General features: G+C 36.0%; 1 protein-coding gene across 1 annotated transcript in view; it reads left to right on the forward strand.

The window, feature by feature from the left end:
• Window positions 1-26,977, forward strand: part of ZNF385D (zinc finger protein 385D) — a 326,722-nt gene that overhangs the window by 170,668 nt on the left and 129,077 nt on the right. Inside the window, exon 3 of the mRNA XM_012663586.1 lies at window positions 3,115-3,225. Within this exon, the coding sequence (XP_012519040.1) occupies window positions 3,115-3,225 (111 nt within the window). The remainder of the gene's footprint in view (window positions 1-3,114; window positions 3,226-26,977) is intronic.

Consider the following 26,977-nt stretch of genomic DNA (forward strand, 5'->3'; position numbering starts at 1 on the left):
AGATTCCTGAAATGATAAAATATAATTACTTTTGGTGGCATACCTATAGTTTGTGAAACCACCTTAAAAATATAATTTAGTCGAGTGGGTTTTTTTTAAGTATTCTGGGAAATAAAATTGTCTCGGAAGAAGAATTTGCATTTTGAAATCTGATTTTATAGCCATAGTGATCATAACATCATTCAATTCACACAAAAGAATTTAATCTAGAGACTATGTCACATTTGCATGAAGTATCTAGTTCCAAAACACCTCCTACACAAATTTGGATTGAATGTGTTCCCTGCTTCCCCAGTGTTACTAAAAGACCAAAATAATACCCTGCTCACCAATATATGATAAAAACTCAGCAGTATATGTTTTGAGAGAGCATCTTTGATATAAATATGCAATTCGTTTTTATTTCGAAGTATCATTATGAGAGGAATTAAATATTTCGTGATGGGTTATAGAGATCATTCACTTTATCCCCTGCTAGAAATGGGCCCCATTTATGCACAGAACACACAGAACAGAACATGATGGGAGAACTACCTCTATGTTAGTGACCTTTTTCTACTGTTAATTTTTCTTTCAGCTGGCGACTGTAGGGAAAATTATCCCCCAGTGTTCTCTGTGCTTGTTGTTATAGAAGCTTTGTGATGACATTTTTAAAATGGTAAGGAATGATCCTGGAGAGCAGAATGAGGGCTATAAAGCCAGCTCAGATCACAGTTGTGTGGCCATTGGCTTTCTTTAGCTCTGTGCATTGTTAATGTTGGCTCTGAAGAAATAGGGGTGAGGCAGGATTGGAAGCAGAACTGGGGTGGAGAACTTGGCAGTATATATCAAGAATAATCCTGTACCATGGCCCTGTGAGCTTTCATACTACTATCCTATAGCAGCCCCAAGCTAAAAATAAAAGAGATACTGTAATTTTAAATTAATTTTTAATGTTTGGATTAAGAAATTGAACTGAATTTAGGCATGTGCTTAGATTGTTATTAAGACTTGAAAAGATCATAGAATTTACTGAAAACAATTCAAATGCTCACCAGTGGCAATGGATAAACATATTGCGGTATATCCATACAAAGGAATACTACTCAGCAATAAAAAGAAACAAGCTACTGATACATATAACAACCTGGATGAATCTGAAAAGCATTGTATTGAATGAAAGTTGCCAGACACAAAAGACCACGTTCTCTGTGATACCATATATATGAACTTAGAGAAAAGGCAAAAATATAATGACGGAAAGCAGACCAGTGGTTCCAGGGGCTGGGGATAGGAGGCAGAGATTGACCACAGAGGGGCAGGAGGAAACTTGTTCCAGGTAATGGAAATGTTTTATATGATAAGTATCATGACTGTATGCATTTGTCAGATTTCATTAACTTGTACACTTACCATTGGTGAATTTTACTCTGTGTAAATTATACCTAAATAAAATTGATTACAAAGAAAGTACGGTAGAATTCACTTGTAAGGGGGGGAGGGAATTTTTCTAATACCAAAAAGTCACCAGAAAAATTATAGGGACAGCCTGAGTTTCATCTAGAATCTGGATAAGAATTGATGTCAGTTAAAAAACTTAAAAAGAAGGTGGAAGATAAAAATGATTACACTCATGAGGTCTTTTTGTTCATTGTAACTATCAAATATGTAAAGCACCTTATCTGAGTGGTTAGCACATAGAATGCATTTAATAAATGCTTATTGCTAGTATTTTTATCGTTGCTGTTATTATTGTTCAGAGTGCCTAGACAACCTAATGGGAGTTGTGAACACAGGGAGACAGACGCTTTCTCTGACCTTCCAGTGGAGGTAACCTATGAGTGGTTCTAGTGATTTGAAATACATAGTATGAAGTGGAATTTATCAATGACTTATTTAGGGGAAATAATGACCTATATATAATATGTCACAGAAGCTGAATATGAGAGCATCGTTTCTCTGACACATTCTGAGCTTTTCTGTGTGTGTCAAATCATTTCTGAGTTATCTCAATCTATTGTGAGGAGTCTTAGAAGAATTTTGTATCTGGTAAGAGTTAAAAATTCCTAAATTTGCAGGCATTCAGCAGAAGTCATGGCTATATACAGAACATTTAAATCATTCAGAAATGTTTTTTGATCATGAGAGAAATGGGTAGTGTGCCAACAATGACTAGAGGAGTGTTAACTTTTTTTACCTCATGTTAACCTTGATCTTCACGTGTGCTGCCATAAGGAACACACGATAATAGTCAGTATCTACTGATTTTTTTAATGTGCCCAGACTGACTGTGCTAAGTAAATTTCGTGAATTATCACATTCAAACCTCATCACAACTTTAAAAAATCGATAGAGATAGTGAAAGAGTTCCCATAAGAATTAAGAAGCAGATCAAAAGTTTGATCTGACTCTAACAGTTGAGAATCACTGATGTGAACAACCGGACAAAACTTGGTGAGGGAATATTAAACCATATCAGAACTGAATTGCTGACATTATGTTTTTGTTGTTGCTAGTCCTGTCCTGGGGATAGGATGGAGATAGATAACTGACATCTGGCCCAAACTCCTTGTACCTTCCAAAATATGTCCATAGGAGAGCAGTATATACCAAGTAGTCAATAAATGATTGCTGAATGACTTAATTAACAGCTCCATATAGAAAGCAGGATTTGTATACTATATTTTTAGGGTCTAAAAAATACCAAACATAGCATCAGGTTGATGTTGAATAATGGTATACAATTTATTTTGATGACTTCCCAGCTGAACAAGTCTATTTTGGAGTCCATTTAGGGGCAATAGACACATTTCTGTCTTAAATTGTTTGCATTAGCAAAAACTTGAGTTTTGATAAATCTTTAATTATATTTGAGGATTATTAAACTGAGACAATTGTTGATCCTAAATGTATAATCTAATGGGTACATTTATCATTTCCTTATCATACTGAGATTTGAGCTTTTGGTTATCTATTTTCCAAGAAAGTAGAAATGTTGTTTCTTAGAATAAAAATGTTCTTTGTAATGTGAGCAGTAGATTGAAGCTGTGAAGATTGGTTCTTTAATGAAACAGGCAAAATTCCAGTGGACTGACAAGTTTTATTTCTATTTGTTGTATTTTTTTCTCATTACAGATGGACCCAATTCAGAAAGCTGTAATAAATCATACATTCGGGGTTCCTCTTCCCCATCGAAGAAAGCAAATCATATCATGCAACATTTGCCAGTTGAGATTTAATTCTGATGTAAGTTTATCATTTAGTATTCACTAAAAAATGTATTATGCTGTTCTGATCCTGCAGGAGAAAATATTTCTTAAAACACTTTTCCCCAATAACTGAGCATGTCAAAATTCAAAGAGCATTTCATTCCTTATGTGCTTTAATTTTGGAGTTTATTATATTGTGCTTAGTTTTTTACTATACAAAATCCATACACATATGAGTTTTTATACTTGCAGTTTAGTGTTTGGTTTTTTTTTTTTTTTTTTTGTCTTTTGGGAATGGTACATGTAGATAATACACTCTGCCTTTGGGAATAGGCTTTCAGTACATTATATCTCTGAAATAAGGTAGGAAATAAATCATATTTTGAGGCTAATAGCTTGGTTCTGTGAACTTTTTTGCCTGACATAAGCACCAAATTCCAGATCAGCCCTTGTGTCCTTACTTATATTTGTGTTAGAAATCTCAAGTTGTTGTGCTAGGAATATTAACATTTTAACAGGGGATCCTAAAGACCTCAAATCATTCAAGCCCCAAAACAATAAAACTTAAGTGGAGAACACACAGAAGGGAAATATTTGTGGACCTGTCCAGTGCTTTGCAAGTTATTCAGGGAGTTATTCACACCTTTTATACCTTTTCTAGGATCAGGGAGGACTCTGGATCCATCACAGTGATAATAATTTTGACTTAATTTTGACTTGTGGCCAATATGAATAATCTGTGTTTTCCCCCTTCCCTGCTAAACCTGCTTTGGTGTGGGGTTAGTTCTGAGAGATGCAGAAGAGAGAGGGAATGTTGGTTTGGAAGAAATGGAAATTGGGCACTGTTTATACTCTAGGCAAACAGAGGGGCCAGCCCTATCAAAATGGACTCCTCCGAGGTGCCGTGATCTAACCCTAGACTGATAGTGTGAAAATGACCAAACAGATCTGGATTCTGGAGAATGTTAAGCCTTCTAGTATTTAATCTCTCCAGTCAGGTAGCTCCTATGGGTGTTCTGGTGATGAGGATAGGATACAAGGTAATCAGGTATAGGAAATAGAGGTGGTGTAAATAAAGTTGTTTGTTTCGTCTGTAAGGAGAAGATTTCATTTTGTATAAGCATTGCTGTTGTCTATGCCAGCTAAAACAAAATACCATAAACTAAGTAGCTTATAAACTACAGGAATTTATTTTTCACAGTTCTGGAGACTGAGAAGTCTAAGATCAAGGTGCTGACAAATTCAGGTCTGGTAGGGGCCTGCTTTCTGGTTCATAGATGGTACATTTTCAGTGTATTCTCACATAGTAAGAAGAATAAAGGAGCTCCCTTGGGACTATATTTTTTTTTATGTATTTATACCAAAAATTATGTTTATTGTAGTAACATTGTTTTTTAATTATAAAAGTTCAAAGACAATTCTTTGCCCCAAGATATGGCAATAGTTACATTAATTGACTCATCCAGTTATTTGAGTATAGTATAATCATTGAAATGTTTACAAAGACCATGTAATAACTTTGAAAATGTTTATAGAAGAATGTTAAGTATGTTAAGAAGGATTATATCTAATCAGTTTTAATTCTTAATAAGGAAATGCAGATAAGAAGGATTCAGCATGTCAACATACTAGTGGTATCATTTTTGGAGGAGGATGAAATGGTAGAAAGCACAGGAATGGGGAATGGAGTCTAAATGAGTCAGCATGTCTTAGCTGTGACTTATTATGTCATACTCAAGTACGGTCTCTTTTCCTCAACTTTCCCAATTTTATAAAATGAGGGATAATATAAATATTAGAAGGATTGTTTAAATAAATGAGTTAACACATACAAAGCATTTAGAATATTACCTGAAACAAGTAGGCATCTTTAAATACTAGCTATAAATTGTATAATAGATGCTTTACCTTTCTGTATTGTATTTTATATTTATTTATTTATTTATTTATTTTTATTTCGGAATATTATGGGGGTACAAACATTTTGGTTACATAAATTGCTTTTGTACCGTTTGAGTAAGTTATAAGTGTGCCCATCCCCCACATAGTGTGCATTGTACCCATTAGGTGTGAATTTACCCATCCCCTCTTCCCCTCTCCACCCACCTGCTTGATTTCTGATGAATTTTATTTCCATATGTGCACATAAGTGTTGATCATTTAGTTCTAATTTAATGGTGAGTACATGTGGTGTTTGCTTTTCCATTCTTGTGACACTTCACTTAGAAGAATGCTTTCCAGCTCCATCAGGTTAGTACAAGAGGTATTAGTTCACCATTTTTTATTACTGAGTAATACTCCATGGTGTGTGTGTATGTGTGTGTGTGTGTGTGTGTGTGTGTGTGTGTGTGTGTATCACATTTTATTCTATTCATGTACTGATGGGCACTTGGGTTGTTTCCACATCTTTGCAATTGTGAATTGTGCTGCTATAAACATTCCAGTGCAGATGTCTATTTTATAGAATGTCTTTTTTTCCTTTGTGTGAATACCCAGTAGTAGGATTGCTGGATCAAATGATAGTTCTTTTAATTCTTTGAGGTATCTCCATACTGCTTTCCATAGAAGTTGTACTACTTTGCAGTCCCACCAGCAGTGTGTGTTCCTATCTCTGCATCCACGCCAACATTTGTTGTTTTTGGACTTTTGATAAAAGCCATTTTCACTGGCTTTAGGTGATATCTCATTGTGGTTTTGATTTGCACTTCACTGATGATTAGAGATGTTGAGCATTTTTTCATGTTTTTTGGTCTTTAGTCTATCTTCTTTTGAAAAATTTCTGTTCATGTTTTTTACCCACTTTTTAATGGGGTTGTTTGATTTTTTTCTTGCTTATTTGTTTGATTTCTTTATAGATCCTAGTTATTAGCCCTTTATTGGATGTATAGCATGCAAATATATTCTCCCATTCTATAGGTTGTATATTTGCTCTAATGATTGTTTCCTTGCTATGCAGAAGCTTTTTAATTTTATCAGGTCCCATTTCTTTTTGTTGTTGCTGTGATTGCTTTGTGGGTCTTCTTCATAAATTCTTTGCCTAGGCCAATGTCCGTAAGAGTTTTTCCAACATTTTCTTCTAGAATTCTTATAGTTTCATACCTTAGGTTTAAGTCTGTATCCTTTGTGAGTTGATTTTTGTGAGTGATGAGAGATGTGGATCCTGTTTCAGTCTTCTGCATGTGGCTATCCAATTTTCCCAGCACCATTTATTGAATAAGGATTCTTTTCCCCAGTGTATGTTTTTGTCTGCTTTGTGAAAGATCAGATGGCAATATGAGGATGGTGTTATATCTGGGTTCTCTGTTCTATCCGTTGGTCAATGTCTCTGTTCTTGTGCCAGTACCATGCTGTTTTGGTTACTATAGCCGTGTAGTATAACTCGAAGTCTGATAAATTGATACCTCCCAATTTGTTCTTTTCACTTAAGGTTGCTTTTGCTATATGGGGTCTTCTTTGGTTCCATACAAAGCATAGAATTATTTTTTCTAGATTTGTGAAAAATGATGTTGGTATTTTAATAGGGATTGCATTGAATCTGTAGATCACTCTGGGTAGTATAGACATTTTAACAATATTGATTCTACCAATCCATGAGCATGGTATGTTTTTCCATCTGTTTATATCCTCTGCTATTTTCTTCCACAGTGTTCTTTGGGCATATTTTATAAGGTCACTAATTCTATCCATGAGGGTTCTTTCCTCATGACCTAATCTCTTCCCAAAAGGCCCCACATCCTAATGCCATCATTTTGGGGGTTAGAATTTGAACATATGACCTGAATTTTTTCAGGAATATAAACATTCAGTCCACAGCAGCACTTAAATGATATTTGCTGCTAAAAAGAAAAAAAGAAAAGAATACACCACACATACAGCATTTTATTTGAAGAGATGTCTTTTGTTTATTTGTTTGTTTTTAAATACTTAGCATTTTGATTTGAATCATATAAATTTATCATGGTATTGTTTATTAACAATATTTTCAAGTGATTATTGTTGCATAGTATTCTTCATCAGCTGTTTTAAAGAGTTATCCTAACATGAAAATAAGAATTTTGAACTGGGCTGAATGCAGTGGCTCAATGCCTATAATCCTAGCATTCTGGGAGGCCAAGTCAGGAGGATTACGTGAGCTCAGGAATTCGAAACCAGCCTGAGAAACAGCAAAAGCCCATATCTACTTCAAATAAAAAAAATTAGCTGGGCCTTGTGGCATGAGCCTGTAGTCCCAGCTACTTGGGAGGCTGTGGCAGAAGGATCGCTTGAGCCCAGGAGTTTGAGGTTGCAGTGAGCTATGATGACACCACTGCACTCCAGCCCTGGCTACAGAGTGAGACTCAGTCTCAAAAAAATAAAATAAAAAAGAATTTTGAACTCAATACTTGTAACTTTAGTCATTTCTAAATGCTTAAAAAACAATCATAGAGTTTCATACTTGTTATTTTAGGTGGCTCCTTTTTAGTTCTTTTTAAATTGTATTGATAGTTCACTTTGGAATTGATCAGATAATGATGTAAAAGTCTCCCAGGAGCCATGCTGCCAGCTTCTTACATCTAATGGGGCTATTTCAAATATCTCCTCCTGCCAACGATATGCTGTTCTCTATTAGTGATACTTCCCGTAAACTAGAAATCAGACAGGGACTTCAAGGTCATTGAAACTAATCTCCCACTGAGTGCAAGAATCCCATATGTCATGTCCAGGACAGTTCTTTTGGTTGATTATTCCAAGTGATGGATCAATCACAACTTCCAGAGAGTGGTTCTGTTTTTTGAGTGTTTAAAATTGTATAGATTGATATCAAAGTCATGTTTGGACATTTGGAAATATTATCAGATATGCTTCAGGATTGTATACACACATATGATTATTAACATAAAGAACATCACATAAGGAATATTAAAATATTCTTTTCTAAGATGTAACCTTATTTTATTTCTTTGATAACAGAGAATAGCAATTTATTTTGTTATGGAAGTTTCTATGTGATGTAGGAATCAATATGTATTTATTAGGGACAATTGACTTCTCATTCTCATAACTTTGCTTTCAGGACTGTCCAGCATGTGGTAAATGGAAAATGGGCAAAGTATTTGGGGGATTTGGACTAATCAGTCTGAGTCATGATTAAACAATTGCAGCCTTGACTATTTGCTAGATGGTTACTATATTAATCTTTTACTGCTGCTGTAACAAATTACCACAAACTTGGTGGCTTGAAACAACACAAATATATAGGAATGCCTCTATTCATTTCATGTCTCTGTCTCACATTTTGGCAATTCTCTCAATATTTCAAACTTTTCTATTGTTATTGTATCCGTTACAGTGGTTTGTTACCAGTGATCTTTGATGTTACTATTATAATTGTTTTGGGGCACCTTGAACTGTACCCATAAAAGATGGCATATTTAATCGATAAAAGTTGTGTGTGTTCTGACTGCACCACCAGCAGGCCATTCTTCTGTCTTCCCCCTTTCCTTGAGCTTACCTATTCCCTGAGATTGGGCCAATTAAAAACCCTACAATGGCCTCTTGAGTGTTCATGTGAAAGAAAGAGTCACGTTTCTCAATTTATATCAAAAGCTAGAAATGTTTAAACTTAGTAAGGAAGGCATGTCAAAAGCAAAGGTAGGGCAAAAGCTAGACTCTTGCTCCAAGCAGTTAGCCAAGTTGTGAATGCAAAGGAAAAGTTGTTGAGTGATATTAAATGTGCTACTCTAATAAACACATGAATGATAAGAAAGTGGAACAGCCTTATTGCTGATATGGAGAAAGTTTTAGTGGTGTGGATAGAAGATCAAAGCAATCATAAGTTCCCTTAAACAAAAGCCTAATCCAGAGCAAGCCCCTAACTCTTCAATTCTGTGAAGGCTAAAAGAGGTGATGAAGCTGTAGAAGAAAAGTTTGAAGCTAGCAGAGTTTGGTTCATGAGGTTTAAAGAAAGAAGTTTACATTATAATATAAATATGCAAGGTGAAGCAGCAAATGCTAATGTAGAAGCTGCAATAAGTTCTCCAGAAAATCTTGCCAAGATAATTGATGAAGATGGCTACACTAAACAACAGATTTTCAATGGAGACAAAATGTCCCTCTTCTGGAAGAAGATGGGATGTAGGACTTTCAGAGCTAGAGAGGAGACGTCAGTGTCTGCCTTTGAATCTTCAGAGGACAGGCTGACTCTCTTGTTAGGAGCTATTGTAGCTAGTGACTTTAAGTTGAAGCCATTGCTCATTGACCATTCCAAAAATCCTAGGGCCCTTAAAAATTATGGTAAATCTACTGTGCCTGTGCTCTATAAATGGAATAAAGCCTAGATAGCAGTACATCTGTTTATAGCATAGTTTACTGAATATTTCAAGCCCACCGTGGAGACCCACCACTCAGAAAAAAAGATTACTTTCAAAATATTACTGCTCATTGATAATGCACCTGGTCACCCAATAGCTCTGACAAGATGTATCAAGAGACTAGTGTTGTTTTCGTGTCTGCTAATACAACATTTATTCTACAGCCCATGGAAAAAGGAGTAATTTTGACTTTCAAGTCTTATTATTTAAGAACATCTTTCATAAAGCCATGGCTGCCATAGATAGTCATTCCTCTGATGGATCTGAGCAAAGTAAATTGAAACTTTCTGGAAAGGATTCACCATTCTAGATGCCAGTAAGAATATTTGTGATTTATGGGAAGTGGTCAAGGTATCAACCCTCATGGATGACTTTGAGTGTTTCAAGACCTCAGTAGAGGAAGTAACTATAGATATTGTGGAAATATCAAGAGAGCTAGAACTAGAAGTGGAGCCTGAAGATGTGACTGAATTGCTGCAATCTCCTGATAAAACTTGAACAGATGAGGAGTTGCTTCTTATGGATGAGCAAAGAAAGTGGTTTCTTCAGATGGAATCTATTGCTGGTGAAGATGCTGTGAATATTGTTGAAATGACAACAAAGGATTTAGAATGTTGCATGAACTTAGTTGATAAAGCAGCAGCAGGGTTTGAAAAGACTGACTCCAATTTTGAAAGTTCTACTATGGGTAAAATGCTATCAAACAGCATCACATGCTACAGAGAAATCTTTCATGAAAGGAAGAGTCAATTGATGCAACAAACTTCACTGTTGTCTTTTAAGAAATTGTCTCAGCTGCCCCAACATTCAGCAGTCACCACCTTTACCAGTAGGTAGCCAACCACACTGAGGCAAGACCCTTCACCAGCAAAAAGATTACAACTCACTGAAGGCTCACAAGATTGTTAGCACTTTTTAGCAATAAAGTATTTTTAAATTAAGGTAAGTGCATTGAATTTTTAGACTCAATGCTGTTGCACACTTCATAGTGTAATCATAACTTTTATATGCACTGGGAAATGAGAATATCCATGTGATTCACTTAATTGTGATACTCACTTTATTGCAGTCATCTGGAACCAAATCTGCAATATCTCTAAGGTGTGTCTGTATCATTTTACAATTCTGGAGGAGAAAAGTCTGAAATGAATCTCACTAGGATAAAATCAAGGTGTCCTCAGGGTTATGTTCTTTCTGGAGGCTTTAGGGGAGGATCCAGTGTTTTAGCTTTTTCAGCTTCTGGAGGCTGCCTACATTCCTCGGCTTGTGACCCCATCCCATCTTCAAAAACAACAATAGCCAGTTTAGTCCTTCTCACCCCTAATCATTCTGACTCTCAGTCCTTTGCTTCTCTCTTCCATATTTACAGACCCTTGTGATCGCAATGGGCCCACCTGGATAATTCAGGATAATTTCCCTATTTCGTGGTCAGCTGATTAGCAACCTTATTTCTATCTGCTAATCTAATCTCCCTTTGTTTTATAATATAACACATTCATAGTTTCCAGGAATTAGGATTTAAACATCTTTGGGAACACGTTAATTTGTCCACCACAGATATTGTACTTTATCTGGATGTTCGATATAGGTTTGAACAAAATTTCATGACCATTTGAATTTTTCAGATAATTACTCGGTCCAGTTTCTTTGGTCTATGTAATGAATTCACTGACCTTACACTTTGTTTTATACTGAACCTTGGATATAAATTCACTATGCAGTGTCAATTTTAAATATTGCAGTTTTATTTTTTTAAATAGGAAGATCCAATGCTGAGTTTATTAATGACATAGCAACATATTAACTATGTTTTACGAACAAAACATAATCAATGCAGAATTGAAATATAGGAATAGAAGCTCTCTAAGAAACTTAAAAAATATCTTTGTATTATTATATATCAATAAGAGAAACTCATGTACTAGAAATATTGACCAGCCATGCCCATAAGTACTAATTGTATAAAATATTTAGATACTGAATGCCAAGATCAATTGGATTTATCAGTCGATCCATATATGAGAAGATAATGCCTATATAAAGAAAAACCATAATGTAAATACACATATATATCATGTTGGATCATTTTAATCCCAAGAAAAGTCTTTCTAATCCCAGTAAAACAGCCCTTCCATTCTTTCAAGGTAAATCTGGAATTTGTGTTCCTGTCTCCATTTTTAGACCTAGAATCTTTCTGGAAAAATAACACTGTAATTCAGTTGTGTGCTTGGCTGAATCCTCTACGATGTAGGAAAGTATTTTTGCCTTATGAACCTTTTTACATTTCAAAGCCTCTTCTCCTTCCAATGAAAATAATAGCTTGTAGTTCTTTTCATCTTTGGATCATGAAAATTCAATTTCCTTTCCTTCTAAGCTTTTATTTATTTTTTTAACCCTTCATATCATAAACTGTGTAGTTTGGTGTCTCGCCATACCTATTTCCTGTATGATCCAATTTCCATTTTTGGCCCTGCAGATAGTTTTTAAAATGTCATTAATTATATTGTATGCATTTTTAATCAGATTACCTTTTCCTGGTGTGGGCTTTTTCTTGATAAAAACTCTTCTCGACGAACATACATAGGGTTATGTAGAAAGCTTCCAATTAAAGACTAAAGGGTTATAATTTGTCCAATTATTTTATTAGCATCTTAAAACAAGCATAAATTACCATGTGGCCTGGGCAAGTTATTAAGTGTGCCTTTGAAAGACAATTTATAGCAGGCCCATCATAGATGTATGTGTATTAAATGAAGTAGAAAATGCTCAATGATTGTTTATAGAATGGGAAATAGGATCTCAGATCCCAAACTAAGGAATTATAAAATTGTAGCATCTTAGTGTTATTATAATTAACCTTCTAACAATAGAATTTCATATTATGTTAGACACAGAAGAGACCTTTTGCTAATTTCACATGCAAAAGCTGAGGTGCAGAGTGTGCAGGAGATCTGTACAAGGCCATGTGGCCAGTAGCTGGCTGGGTAGGTCCAGTGTTTTCTTCTCTATTGTTTACACCGCATCTGGTCAGGGTAGGACAGCAACTCCATTCTGAAGTTCTAGTGGATGCTACAACAATGTCACAGAGCAAGATCTGTATGTTCCCTGCTTAGTTAGGCAGTCCGAAATAGAAGGCCTGGGGGTTTCATTCCTTATGGAACTAACTGGAAGGAGGCAGAAGTTACAGAAAGCCATTCGGGGGCTACGTCTCACCCACAAGTGCTCACAAGTCCTCTCAAATGGCATTACTTATATTCAGTCACACACAATTGAAATTCAAATTCATCAACCATAATACAGCAACGACATGTCCTTTAGGACTTGGACTATCAAGCATCAATTACTTTGGGGAACTGTTTGATATACCAGAACGGGGAAACAAAAACCTCATTAAAGCATAGCATTGTTTGGAGACCTCATACTCCTCTAAAAGGGAATACCTGGGATCATCACCAATATAATTGATAACTTTTCCAATGGTATTATAAAATATAAATTAATTTTTCTTCACTTTAGAACCCAGAAATGTAGTGAAACTAAGCTATGTGTTGTATTTAATTCATATCTCTTAGTCATAACAGCCATAACCAAATATGTCAATATAATGATGAACATGCTGATAGAAGTAGTCTTTTTTACCAAATGATCAAATTAGATAATTAAGCTCACTTAACATCATGGCTTAAGATATCTTGTTAATATTTAAATCAATATTATTGATGAGGTTGATGTTTAAAGGAAATGCTGCTTAGGTGGGGTAAAAACAAAAACTAATAGAGGTTGTATTGGGGTCAAAGAACTATTCTTTTACTTCTTTCTACTTTTTCTTTATTTTCTGAACATCCTTTACAAGCATACTTGAATTCTATAAAGGAAAGGGGAATTGTTGTATCTATTATTCTGTTATGGTTTTTAAGGCACATATTTTGTCTCAAATTATAAATACCATTTTTACAACTTCAGTTGAAATTTTATAAAGGTTTCCTTAAGACAGGCCAGTGAGAGTACAGATATTGTCATTCTGACAATTAGATTTCAGTATCTTATCATACATCCTATGAGAAAGGTTAGTAAAACCCTATGCGTATGGGATGTGCATCTAATCCCAAACCTGAAAGCAGCCTCCAGGAAAGCAGAGTGAAATGGTAGGAAAATCATCACATTAGGAATTAGGCAACCTGTTGTCCAGAGTTGCCTTCTCTGGTCACATGTCTTTGGGCTCTTCATTGAACTTACAGGTTCCACAAACATCTAATTTCAAATGAGTGGCCATACCTTATGGTGATGTTGTAAGAATTAAATAAAATGTGACATGTACCCCATTGAATTATAAACTGTGTAGTAAATGAAATTGAAAGGCCGTTTTTATTGTATAGCATAAAAAATGCAGTTATTTTTTCCTTTGAATGTTAAACTACTCCTTAATAATATCAAAATTTGAAAATGTCTTTGCTTTTTTAAAAAAGTATTTAAAAGGATCTATTCTGTTTAAAGTGTTTGTATTTAGTGTGTTTTTCTGTTAAGCTCCGAGACATTCACTCTTGGTAATTTTTTACCTTTTAAAAAAATGCAGGGACAACTTGTCCCTGGCAAACCTGCCTCTATTAACAGCTTTCAACCTCTGTTGCTGCTGCTGCTGCTGCTGTGTCCCAGAGGATCTTCTGAGGGACCCAGTTATAAATTTAATTTTCATGCAGCTTTGAAACATCTCTTTCATAAGAGAGTGTGCTCTGTCTGCAGGACTCAGAGTTTTCTGGAGCTTTGGCCAGAGCACTGTGGTCTTCCCACTGGGTGCTTTTTTCTTCTTCAAAAGCAGTCCTTTGACAGGGCCATTCGGCTTGCATATAAGGGAGACACATCTGAGAAGTTGATGAGGTTTAGTTGTGCTGCCAGGTCACCCTTTTGTGAGGAGCCGGCTCCGGAGAGTTTGGTGATGGCCTATAGGTTGTGGCCATGTTTGAAACAAGTGACTGGGAGGTCGCTTTTGAAGGGCTTACACTCCAAGTGTGCATTTGGGGTACATTTCATCCTCAGCCTCGCTAGCTTCCACTTCCTGAATGGAGCCCACAGCTGTGTCAGGAATTCTCAGAAACAAAACTCAGACAGAAGGACCAAGCAAGAAATATTGGGTCTAGCTGTTAGAGATTTCAGGAGAAAATGAGCCAGCCGAGAACATAGGAATCTATTTAAGCAGTGTGCTTCTTTGGCAGGATTTTTAAAATAAAACCCCAACTACTGGGTCATTTCAGGACTCTCTGAAATCAGGCTTTGATACTCCAGAGTTTCGTCTGAAGATTGAATGAAGGAGAAGGGACTGAGAATTGAGAAATCTTTATAAAAGAGTCCATATTTTTCTGGGTTTCTTTTCTTTATAACCAAAATAATAAAATTTATTTTTCTAGCAAACTTCTCCTAAACATGGAAAATTTAACCTTGAATGTCTAGAAAAAGAGAGTTGATTTTAGATACAGCTAGTAAATGCATACTTAACCTCCAGTAAACAAAGGGATATTTGCATTTCTATGTAATACTGTAAGCAACTCATAATTGCTTTATATTAGTGCATAGGGATGTCTAAGAAATAGTTCTATTTATAGATTGTATAGATGGAGAAACCAAAGGCCAGAATATTTAGTTGACTTTTTCAAGGCTCTTTTAACAGCTAATTGGACAAGAAACAGGGCTTTTAAGTCCTAACATAGCCCAATATAGTATTTTTATTCATCATATCAGGTACCATACCCTAGGGGAAATTTATTTTGAGAATTGCATTGACATCAGCTGATAGTTTTCAACTAAGACAATTGGCCACTTAAGTCTACACCCAATGTAGAAGTTAAGCAAGGAAGGATACCAATGGTATACTCATGGGTTGCTGGAATATAGGAACACATTTCAAAATTGGCAGCCACTTAAAAGGCATTACTATTGCAGTAAATAAGTAAATATTGAAGGAAGTAGGAGAGAATCTGTGCTGAGAGTCTGTTTCATTAAATGCAAAGTTTAAGAAGAGGGTTAAGCATGGGAAAAAGCATGGAAAGACAGAAGGTGGAGGGTAGCATGTGGCAGTGAAGTAAGAGGTATGTTTCCAATTAAATGAACTGAATGTTGTCCATGGGACCCCAGAAAATGAGACAAGAAGCCATTAATGCTAGGAAGGCTCTACAAGTCTTAGATATCATTCAACAAATGTTGAGTAAATAAATGAAGTCCTCAAAACCGGAAACATTTTTCCCTATTGCCATGACAGGGAAATGAAGGTAGAAACGGGAATCTCTAAGATGTTCTAACTTTCAGCTTCACTAAGGGGCGTTAAGAAGAATTGCTAGATTTTGATACAAATGAATTTTAGGATTCCTTTTCCCCAATGCCTAATATCTCCACAATGCAGGGTTCACATCCTAAGCTACTGATTCTCTGAAACCTAAACATGAAAAGTCACATGTATTTAAAGGGAAATGACTAAGTGAAATTAGACTTGAGCATGACCTAGCAACTGGTCTTATGAAAGCTTGCTTTGTACCAACCTCTGAAGGTTAGTTATTTCCACCACCCCCCAAAAAATTACTATTGTCAAAAATCCCTGGATTTTAACTTTATGATTATCATTGAAGATTTCAGAGTGCACCAGGAACTCCATCACTCTTCGATGAAATCTTTACTAGCCACGGAATAAAATCCTTGGTGTAACCCAGTTGCCCAGAAATTTCTTGGTACATGTATCTACTAAAAATTTAATCAATTGTTTTGTATTTCTTTTTACAACTGTGTACATTTCTTAAAGTATAACTAGGCACTAACGAAACTTGTCAAAACCAAAAGTAGAAACTAATTTAACAACCATCAATAATTGAAGTCCAAAGATACGATTTGCTCATTCCTTTTCATTGATTATAGTCATAGTTTATCAGAACTTCTGGTTTGTTGTTGTTGTTATGTTTCATTATAGTTTATTTCAGCATTTTATAAATCATCAGTTTGACCACATCCCTAAAAACTAGGACAGTAGATAGGTTTGTTCCTGGTCAGAGGAGCAAAGGAATTTGAGAAAAAGATAACTCATATTACTGTCTGTTCTTGTGTCATTTTGGGGTTTGTGGCAGTTTGTATCCTTTCCTTCCTAACAGTTGCTAATTGTTATTGTCTCTCTTTTGCTGAGTCCTATTCTCCGTATTAATTAAATAGAGTAATCGTGATGAAATACATTTACCTTTCCCAACTGTATACATGGCCCAAAATGTCTATAAAGATAAAATTAACCTTCCATTCATTTTTACCTTCTTCACGCTAAAAGTTTCTTATGGTGGTTGGTTTAGAAGTCCTGATTTGGTTTGATCCTGGGCTTATGGGGACAGAATTTATACCAGGTATGCTATAAATTACACACTAGATTTGGTTTCCATTGCTAGAATTTCTTAGATGACTTTAGAACCAGAACTTGGAAAAATGAATACATAGTAAAACTATCACGCTTCCTATTCTATGGCTCTCTGCACTATCTAGGTACTCTTTTAGAATGCTGTACTTAGACCCAACATTCTGGCCCAGATTTATCTTATTGAAGCCTGCCAAACCTCATTGTAAATGCAAAATACTGCCTCTGGGGTCTGTTGTCTCAGTCCAGATTTATATTTTGATATAAATTGAATCTGATAGTGGTAAAGCTTGCAGTCATTTAGTGAACTCTTACCTTGTGAGGAGGGAGCTGAATAGAAATGGAGGCAAGGTATACTGTGAAAGTTTTATTCTCTGTGCCCAGGTGTGATTTGCAGTGATACTTTGAGAAGCAGAGAGATCTTTTCATAATCACACAAGTAACGTTGTGTATGTGGTTACTCTTTATTGGGCCTAAATGAGCTTTTAAATTCCCTATATATGAAATCTGGGGAGATTGATATATGGCAAATGTATTCTTATCAGGGTTATCGAGACATCAGGTCCAGCTACACAACTTTTAACCTTCTCTTGGATTCCTTTATAAATAAGATTTTAAAAGGTAGTCTCTGAACAGGTTTTATCCATTTCCCAAGCAGAGCTTATTTTCTCTGCATCAGCGAACTTGTCATGATAATCAACTTTTTTGTCCCAACCATCAATCACTCTTGATTACAGCTGGGTAGAAGTTCTGTTCTGTTGATCAGCTCATCAGTGCACATAATATTACACCTGGAGGCCAGTACAAATCATCCCTCGATGGGAAAAGCATTTTCCTTCAAGGCTTTTGTCGATGGTTTTATCATTTACATTTAGGTCTCATTGAGTTGTCATGTCTATCTTTGACTCTGTCTTCCCTTGAAATATTCTACCAAAATAGCTCTCAAAGTTTGCTTGATTATTTATACTATATTGTTATTATGCTGTTTTTGCCTTTTTAATTCAAAGGAGGAGCTTATGCTCTATTGTCTCATTATTAGCGTATTACTCTTTTACAATTCTTAATGCAGATATTGTAGAATTCAAAATCATATGAAATATAATTCAATGAATATTCAGTACTTATGTAAAAAACAGTTTAGCATATGTTTTACTAGAATGTTTGCAAGTCTAATTTTGTTGATTTTTAATGGTTCTTAAGTTAGGTTTTTGTTTAAGTTTTGGCTTGGGCTAGGGAATATTTATCTTTAATTTTCATCTTATTTTAAGTAACACTAGTTATCTACATAGTTTAAAAAGACATTGAGAAGTAAATATTTTAAAATCAAGTGCTCAAAGTGAGCATTACCCTTACAGTGTGTCTATAACGTAAGTTATATATAGCAAAAGTATTTCTTATTTCTCTAAGCCAATTCATATTCCTTTAAACAGGAGCATTTTCAGGACAGTTACTGGAGAAATCTACATTATCATGGTAAAATATTTATTGATTTCATAAAGTATTTAAAATAAATATCTGATTAAAAAAGCTTTAATATGTCCTCTTATATTAATGAAAGGACATTTTTTTTTTTTTTTACCATGCAACAAAACCTTTATTAACATTTTGAACAGGTTCAGCTATTACTGAAACTGCAAATTTCTAAACTTAAATTGGGGCAAATGGCTGTAGTGCAGAGTAATGCCTTCACTGGGCACTGTGAATGTAAGACTGAAGAATTAACAGCCACCCCTCAAGCAGAGGACCAGGTGCAGGGTTGACTCTTTTTGGATGTTGTAGTCAGAAAGAGCGTGCCCATCTTCCAGCTACTTACCTGCAAAGATGAGCCGCTGCTGGTCAGGAGGGGTCCCTTCCTTATCCTGGATCTTGGCCTTCTCATTCTCAATGGTGTCACTGGGCTCCACCTCCAGGGCGATGGTCTCGCCAGTCAGGGTCTTGACGAAAATCTGCATACCACCTCTCAGACGCAGGACCAGGTGCAGGGTCGACTCTTTCTGGATGTGGTAGTCAGAAAGAGTGTGCCCATCTTTCAGCTGCTTGCCTGCAAAGATGAGCCTCTGCTGTCAGGAGGGGTCCCTTCCTTATCCATTCTTGATGGTGTCATAAAGAAGTTGAAAGGACATATTAAAGAGTTTTATTAAAGAGACATATTAAAAAGAGTTTCATAAACTCCTTTTTTCTTTTTGGTATTTTATTGTATTTTTATTACTTTATAATACCTGAAACAATAATTTAGAGAATTATGAAAAATATTTTAACACTTAGAATACAAAGTATCAAGAAAACAGAATAACATATGAAATTACAGGATAATGTAGATTTGAATAGAAATCACGTCTTTCTACTAAAAGGCTTGATTAGAAAAGCCTAAAATTCCTTTTATGGATGGACTTCCTATGACAATGATATATTTCTATGTTTGACTGAAATAAGCCAACAGAGAGGGTGCCGTGTTTTCATTCCATATCAGCATTTAGATATTATTGGTTCTTACTTTAATCTGTGAAACAAAACCAGGGCAAATGGCATCAATTAATGGAAGTGATCTATATAGAAATGTACATACTACATAACGCTGGATGGATTTCACTGCTTTGAAAGCTGAGCTAAAAGCTCAGACTGGTTTACTGATATCTCTATGGTCTTGAATCTTCCCGGGATAGGAGTTGATCAGTTTTGCCACGTGGTGTGTTGTCCTCCTGCAGGTTTAAAAATTCACTTGGATATTTTGTTGTGTTCCCTTCTGTTGTTCCTTATTAGCGGTAAGCAGACTGTGTCTTCTCATGAAGAGTAGTCAAATAATTCATCTTTTCTCAGCCCAGAAAGGCTAGTCAAATGGTTTGCCACCAGGAACTTTTCACTTTAGCCTTACAGTAAGATTTTTATGCTTGAAACAGAACTTTTAAACATTAGCCACAGTGTATGACCTAATGCTTAACATTGAATATCAGCTCAACATAAGTGGCAGTATTTGTATATTTATAAAACACCCAGATTGCTTGAAAATTTATTACAACTTATTATAGACAGTTTGATATGAAATGACAGGTTTCTGCTTTACATAAATAACTCTAGGAAGAGTCTCTGTCTCTTTCTTTCTCTCTCTCTCTCTCTCCTCTCTCTCCAGTTTTTCCCCCTCTGGAGATATTTAGTTCCATTATAATTCTATTAGCATATTAAATGTTGGCAGAAAATGTGATACACATTTAGGAAGTAACATATTTGTGGTGGATCCAGTTACTAAAATTTTGACCCTGCCATCTCCTGTAATTTGAAACGAGTTGCCAATCTTTTCATTAAAAAATGCCAAGAATTAAAATCTCAGTGGAAGCAGAAACTCCACCAAAGGTGTTTTATGTACAGAGCCAAGTTTCTTTTGTTTTTAAACAAATTCCTTTGACGCTGAAGAGTGTTAAAAGAGTGAAAGTTAACGTACCATACAACCTATGCTATCTCATGAAGAGATGTATTCTCTAAAATAGAATTCTCAATTCTGGTTCACAGAAGAAATGCTTCAGTATCTGGAAAAGGAGGAGGGGAACAAGTTATCAATATAGATTTCCAGATGGTCTCCACATTTGCACCTCTGGCTAAAATCTCTCCCTCAACTCCTTACTTAAATTTTTACCCGCTCGCTCTACATCTGCACTTGGTTAGCTAATAGATACTTCAAACCTAAAATATCCAAAAGTAAAGGCCACCTCTCAGTCCTCCAAAATCTGCTCCTCAGACAGCATTCCTCTTATAATGGCAACTCCCTCTTCATGGTTCTCTGCCTAAATACATCAGAGCCATCCTTTACTCCTATCTCATACACTAGATCCAATGCTGCACAAACCATGTCAGATGTACCTGCAAAACATATCCAGAATTCGACCACTTCTCACCATCTTCATGCCACCTCTCCGGTCCAAGCCACCATCATCTCTCATCTGTACTATTAGAAACATCTTCTTAGCCATTCTCCCTGCTTCTGCTTCTTTTATTCATCATTTAAAAAGTCAAGAGCATGTGGCTTTTTTGTTAAAAACCTTCTACAGATTAAAAGGCAGAATCCTCGAGAATGGCCACACAGCCCTCTTAAATGTAGTCTCTGGGAGCCTTCTGACCTCATCTTCTCCCACGGCCCCTCATTCACCCTTCCCAGACACACTGGCCTCTTGACCAGGGCTGGGACTAAGTGAGGCTAATAAAGCACTGGTCTTGGGTGCAAAATTTAAGGGGGTGCTATAACAACCTCAGTAATCGAGTCTCGACAAATAATATTTGTTTATGTAAATAAAATTTTATGGGATCCAGGTGAGTGAGGTAAGGTTGTATGAGTGGAGGGTCAGATCCTGTCTTTATTTAAAATTTTGATATTTTGTTCATCTTGGATTTTTTTGCATTAATTTTAATTTTTTTAAATATTGCATTAAACATTATTTATCTTGATTACTGAGTTTATTAGTATTCTTTGAAACTGTGCTTCTTAGACAAGTGCTTCTCTAACCTCACCCTAGCCCTGGCCCTGCCCTTACTGTACCTTGAATGCCCTGGGGTCACTCTTCCCTCTAGGCTTTGCACTGACTCTTCTCTCTGCCTGGAATACCCCTTACTCAGATTTCTGCGTGGTTTGCTTCTTCAGGCTTTACTCAAGTGTCGCCATCTGATGTTTACCATGACCACGTATTTTAAGATTTCAAACCCCATCATCCCCACTCTCCTTGCCTGAGGGTTGTTCTCATAAACACTAATTACCTTTCAATATACTACATAATTTACTTATTGATTATGTTTATTGCCCACTTCCAATTAGAATGTAATCTCCCTCAGGGCAAAGATGTTTCTTTGGTTCACTGTTTTATCCATGTATTAGAGCATTGCTTGTTAGTGCTTAATAAATATTAATTAAAATCATGAATTAATCACTGAATGAATATCATGATGCTTACCAGTTATATACATCCAAGGTTTCTTTTATCTAAGCTCTATGATATTTCAGCCCTCTCTAAACTTGACTTCCTTCTCTTTCCTATTCAAACCATAAAAGCCCACAACTCATGACAGTAAACAGAGACAGTCTTAGGAGAAATGGGAGAAGCTACCTTTGCCCCAGTTCATCATTGGTGAATGAATACGGTCTTTCTCTTGTGAGCTTACTCATTTACAGACATCATAGTATTTTGTCTGTCCATGGACATTAGGTGGTCTTATAGTGGATGCAGGCTTTTCTTGGTATCTTAGCCCCAAGCATATTGTTTGGGTCCTCCGTTACCTACTGTACCAACAAATAAGATGAATACCCAGTGACATAAATTTCCAATTGTCAATTAAGGCAATAGTAAAATGAAAGAGAAGTGCACTTCATTTCCAAATAAATTGCTGCTGTTTAATCATTAAGAAAATTTTGGATGATCAAGCGCTTTGGCAGTGTCTCATCTTGGAGAACATAGGGGTATATTTGTTAACAATAATAGATCCAGCTTCCTGTTGTGATTGTAGGGGATCCAGTATATTTTTTCTCATCCCAATTCAAGCTCAACTCTTGAGGTCAGTGATATAGACAACTGTGCATTCAAGAAAACTAAGGGTGACTAGTGATGGGATGGGGTCAGAGAAAAGCAGGATCTAGCAATACACATGGTTAGTGGTACCTTTTGGGTTTTTTCCTATGCATGTTGGCTCATGTGAAACAGTGAGCAAATGCGAAATTGACTAGTTAGAGCCATGTCATGGGTTAAGAGAACTTCTAGACTAATATTCAAAGTCAAATTATTTAGACTACAAGTTTTCCTCTGCTATATCAAAGCAGAGATGAAAAAAGAAGAAAAAAATCCCCAAGTGAGTGTATCTTTCCTTTTCTAATCCTTTACTCATGAGAATGATTTCCTCTTATTCTTACAATGATAATTCTTTGAATTGGTTTAAAGTTCCACAATAATCATTCTCAATGCCGAACTGAACAGGAATAGATAGAAATCCCAGGTTTCTTCAGTAAGCAACTTCCTAATAACTGGGACTGTGTGTTTTTTAAAATTTCATTCAAATGAAGAGAGGAAGGTCAAAGGTATTGAATAATTCAGTAAATTCTTCATGTGTTAGATATTCTAGAAGGTCACTGTTAGCTGGCAGTTAAATGACTAAAAAGAAAAAAAAAGACTTTATCAACTTTGATTGATAATTCATACCTAGAGTAACATGATTCTTTAGAAACAGGATCAATGATAGGTGCTGATGTTACTACTTGTCTTGCCATCACAAAAAATTCTAGGAAAATTGTTATATCCCTGTTGCTGTGTCCTTTAGATAATTTAGCCTAGAGTTCGCACAGTCCTAGATATTAAGAAGACATTATCTGCAACTTATTCTGTCTTGGGATCTCAATTTTACTTACGATAAAAAGAGAGTTGAAGCAGATTTTAAACACCTGGACTCTCTTTCAATGGGACTCCTATAAGGACAATTGCTCAAAAGAAAGCAAACACAAATGGCAGCTAAATATTTCTTCCTGCATAATACTAGAGGACATCAGTGTGTCTTTCATGAACTATTGCTTCAAAAGCCATCCATCACTGCAACAGTCTTTCCATAGATTAAGGACTAGATTTGCATTCTAAATGATTTCTTACAACAGCTGCTGTAAGATAACTTGGCTGTAAGTTAAGAGTTTGTATTTGATCAGCTGCCAGGGAAGATCATAAAATTCAGTTTGGCAACAGAATTTAGGAAAAGAGATTTCCTCAGCCCAGCTGTGCTCATCCGAGTTAGCGGCATGTGTGAAAGCTCTACTCGAACTCTGCTTCTCTGGTCAGCATGGAAGTGATTTGCTACTGATGAAAGTTGAGTTGAGTTCCAGTTTCTTTGTGTAAGATCTGAACCACCTTTTGTTGAGTATTTGGGTGGGGGGGGTTATGTTAAGCCTGCCATAGTAGACATCTTAGAGTGTTGATGGAACAATCTGTTCAAATCTCTGACTGATCCCTTGACAAATCACCAAGATTCAGCTTTGCACTCGTCTACAATGCAAGTCCAGGAAAGGAGGAGGGAAAAGGGAAAGGAGTTATTTTACAGTTACTATTTGCTCTAGCTCTGTGAAATGTAAAGACTAAGGGATTTAGATCAGGCTAATCCTAGTCTCAACCCTTATTAGTTGTGTGATTTTGAACAAGTTTTTTTTTAACTTCTATGAGTCTCAGATTGTTATTTTTAAAATGAAAGTAATAATACTACCATATAAGATGGCTCTGAAGATTAAAGGGAGTTTTGTAAGCAAAGCAGCAGGTTCACAGTAAGTATTCAGTATTAATTTTCTTTCTTCTTCATACTCAATATTGCCATGAAAATAGAAAAATTTTTCATACTTTTTCCAAAATCAGCAATTAGGTGACTGTGGCAAAGATTGCTAGATGTCCAATACTTCTATCTTTTTTCCTCAGCGATATAATTGAATGTTAATTGGGCTCTGCCAATATATTCTATCCTTTTGGCTAATTCTTCCTTTCACTAGAGCTTTGAACATGCATATTCATTAAGTTATTTTTAAAAATATAGATAGATGATATAAATTAATTCTGGGAGCAATTTATAGCTTCACTTGGTAACTGACAGGTTGATTCTGGGTTTTCTATCTCTTCCTTTCTAATCCTAAACCACAAGATACCACTGTATAATAAATGCAGACTTGACCTAACATTTTTCGAAAATGGTATCCATTGAATTTCTGTCCGGGTATCTAACAGTTGGCATTTTGAATCATATAGATGGATATTAAATGTTCACCTATAGTTATATGCCATCAACAGATTCACTAAAGGTTTAGTTCTATAGGGTTAGTGGAAGATGACTAAAGTTCAAATACTGAGTACATCAAAATTTCCTCACAGAGAACTGGTCTCTATTTTCAAATAAAATGGTTAGCATGCACAATGAACAGGCATTTTCCAACTGTTAAGTAAGCATTTAGTACTTGTGGTTTTCTAAGTGGGGAAAGCTTTCTTGTGTCAGCAGTTCATTCGACAGGCCAATGATGAAGTGACTTGCTCTGCTCATGTTAAATGGTGAAGTGCTGATTTCCCAGTCCATTGGGAAGATTTAGAGCTGCAGCCTACAGGGTGAGGGCCCCCTGCTCTTTTACTCAATGGTGGTTTGATAGTACATTAGCAATTTCAGGGACCTGTGATGGCTTGTGGCCTTGTTTGTCACTGTAGCTTTATGCATAACTCGTCAATTTATGGCAGTGATTATATCCATCTTCATGGAAGAGAGACCCAGTGTTTGAATCACAAGATCTTTAACCCTCAGATTTCTGACCCTTTGTGAGACAGTTGCACAAACTCTCCAAAATCAAAGGCAAGTGATATTTTGGAGTGTCAGATAACAAATTTTATAGCCCATTTGCCTTTGTAAAATAATTTACTACCTTAAATGTGTTTCTTGAACAGTAGCTATAATAGTGTCTGGCCATCATAGGCATTTAGTAAGTGCTGAATGAACTCAGTATATGCTGAAATGAATTGGTGAGGAATAAACAGAACCTGGAAGTCACTAGATATATTTTATTTGGAATATTTACTCAGCATATTTATATTACGGACAGCTGACATATATAAACTTTTGTACAAATTCTGTCTGCATTTATTTCAGGTATGGGTTGTAGATGAGTTTTAAAGTATTTTTAATCAGGATTTGAAAATTTATATTGGAGCTACAGATAGGGAGGAAGGCTTCCAGAAGGAAGCCAGAATGTTCCTTTTTTTGTGTATTTGTTTGTTATGGAGACAGGGGTCTCATTATGTTGTCTAGGCTGAAGTGTAGTGGCTATCCTCAGGGGCATCACAGCCTCAAACTCCTGGCCTCCAGGGATCCTCCCACTGCAGCCTCCCAAGTAGCTGGTATTACAGGCAAGTGCCACCACACCTGGCCCAAAATACTCCATTAAAAACATATATTAAAGTCTAATTATCAAAAATCCATATCGAGTTAAATATGATATTGAATAAGCCAAATGTTTGCAGTATGGGTCCTTCTGTTCATCTTTTCATGTACCCCTCTTCCCACAACTGGCTGATACATTACCACGGGCACATGAAATTGCTGTGTGGTTTTTGCATAAACAGTAAGGATTTATTATATAACCATATAAAAGACCAAAGGTAAAGGCGTTCCAGGGTTAATTCACCAGCTTATGATCTCACCAAGGACCCAAGTGCTTCCCAGCTTTCTGCTCTGCCTCTCTCAATTCTCACCTTCCCTCACGGGGTAGAGTTGGTTGCGGAAGTTCTAGACACTAAAAGTAGACACAACCACATTCAGAGAAAGAGGTGCATTTTCTCCTGTGATGTTCTCTCTCCCTCTCTCTCTCATTTTAATAGACGTTATTTTTAGAGCAGTTTTAGCTTCACAAAAATACTGAGTGGAAAGTACAGATATTTCCCATTAACCTCCTGTCCCCAAACCTGCATAGCCTCCGCCATTAGCAACATCCGCACCAGAGTGGTACATTTGTTTCCATTGTTGAACCTCCACTGACGCATTACCAAATTCCATATTTTACATTAGGGTTCATTCTTGTTGCATATTCCAGGGGTTTGAGCACCTTTATAATGACATGTATACACCGTTACAGTATTACACAGAATAGTTTCACCCCCCTAAAAATCCTCTGTGCTTTGCCTATCCATCCTTCGCTCTCCTCTAGCCTCTAGCAACCTCTGATATTTCTACTGTTCCATAGTTTTGCCTTTTCCAGAATGTCATATAGTTGGACTCATGTAGATTTTTCATATTGGCTTTTTCCACTTAATAATTTGCATGTGCGTTCCCTCCATGCCTTTTCATGGCTTGATAGCTAACTTATTTTTAGCATTGAATAATATTGCATTGTGTGTATATACCACAGTTTATCCATTCACCTCCTGAAGGACATCGTGGTTGCTTCCATATTTTGGCAATCATGAATAAAGCTGCTATAAACATCTGTATGCAGTTTTGTGTGGCCATAGTTTTTTACCTCCTCTGGGTAAATACCAAAAGTATGATGACTGGATCATATGGTAACAGTATGTATAGTTTTGTAAGAAACT

Source organism: Propithecus coquereli, unplaced genomic scaffold, assembly GCF_000956105.1.
Source record: "Propithecus coquereli isolate 6110/MARCELLA unplaced genomic scaffold, Pcoq_1.0 Scaffold12, whole genome shotgun sequence".
Lineage (NCBI taxonomy): Eukaryota > Metazoa > Chordata > Mammalia > Primates > Indriidae > Propithecus > Propithecus coquereli.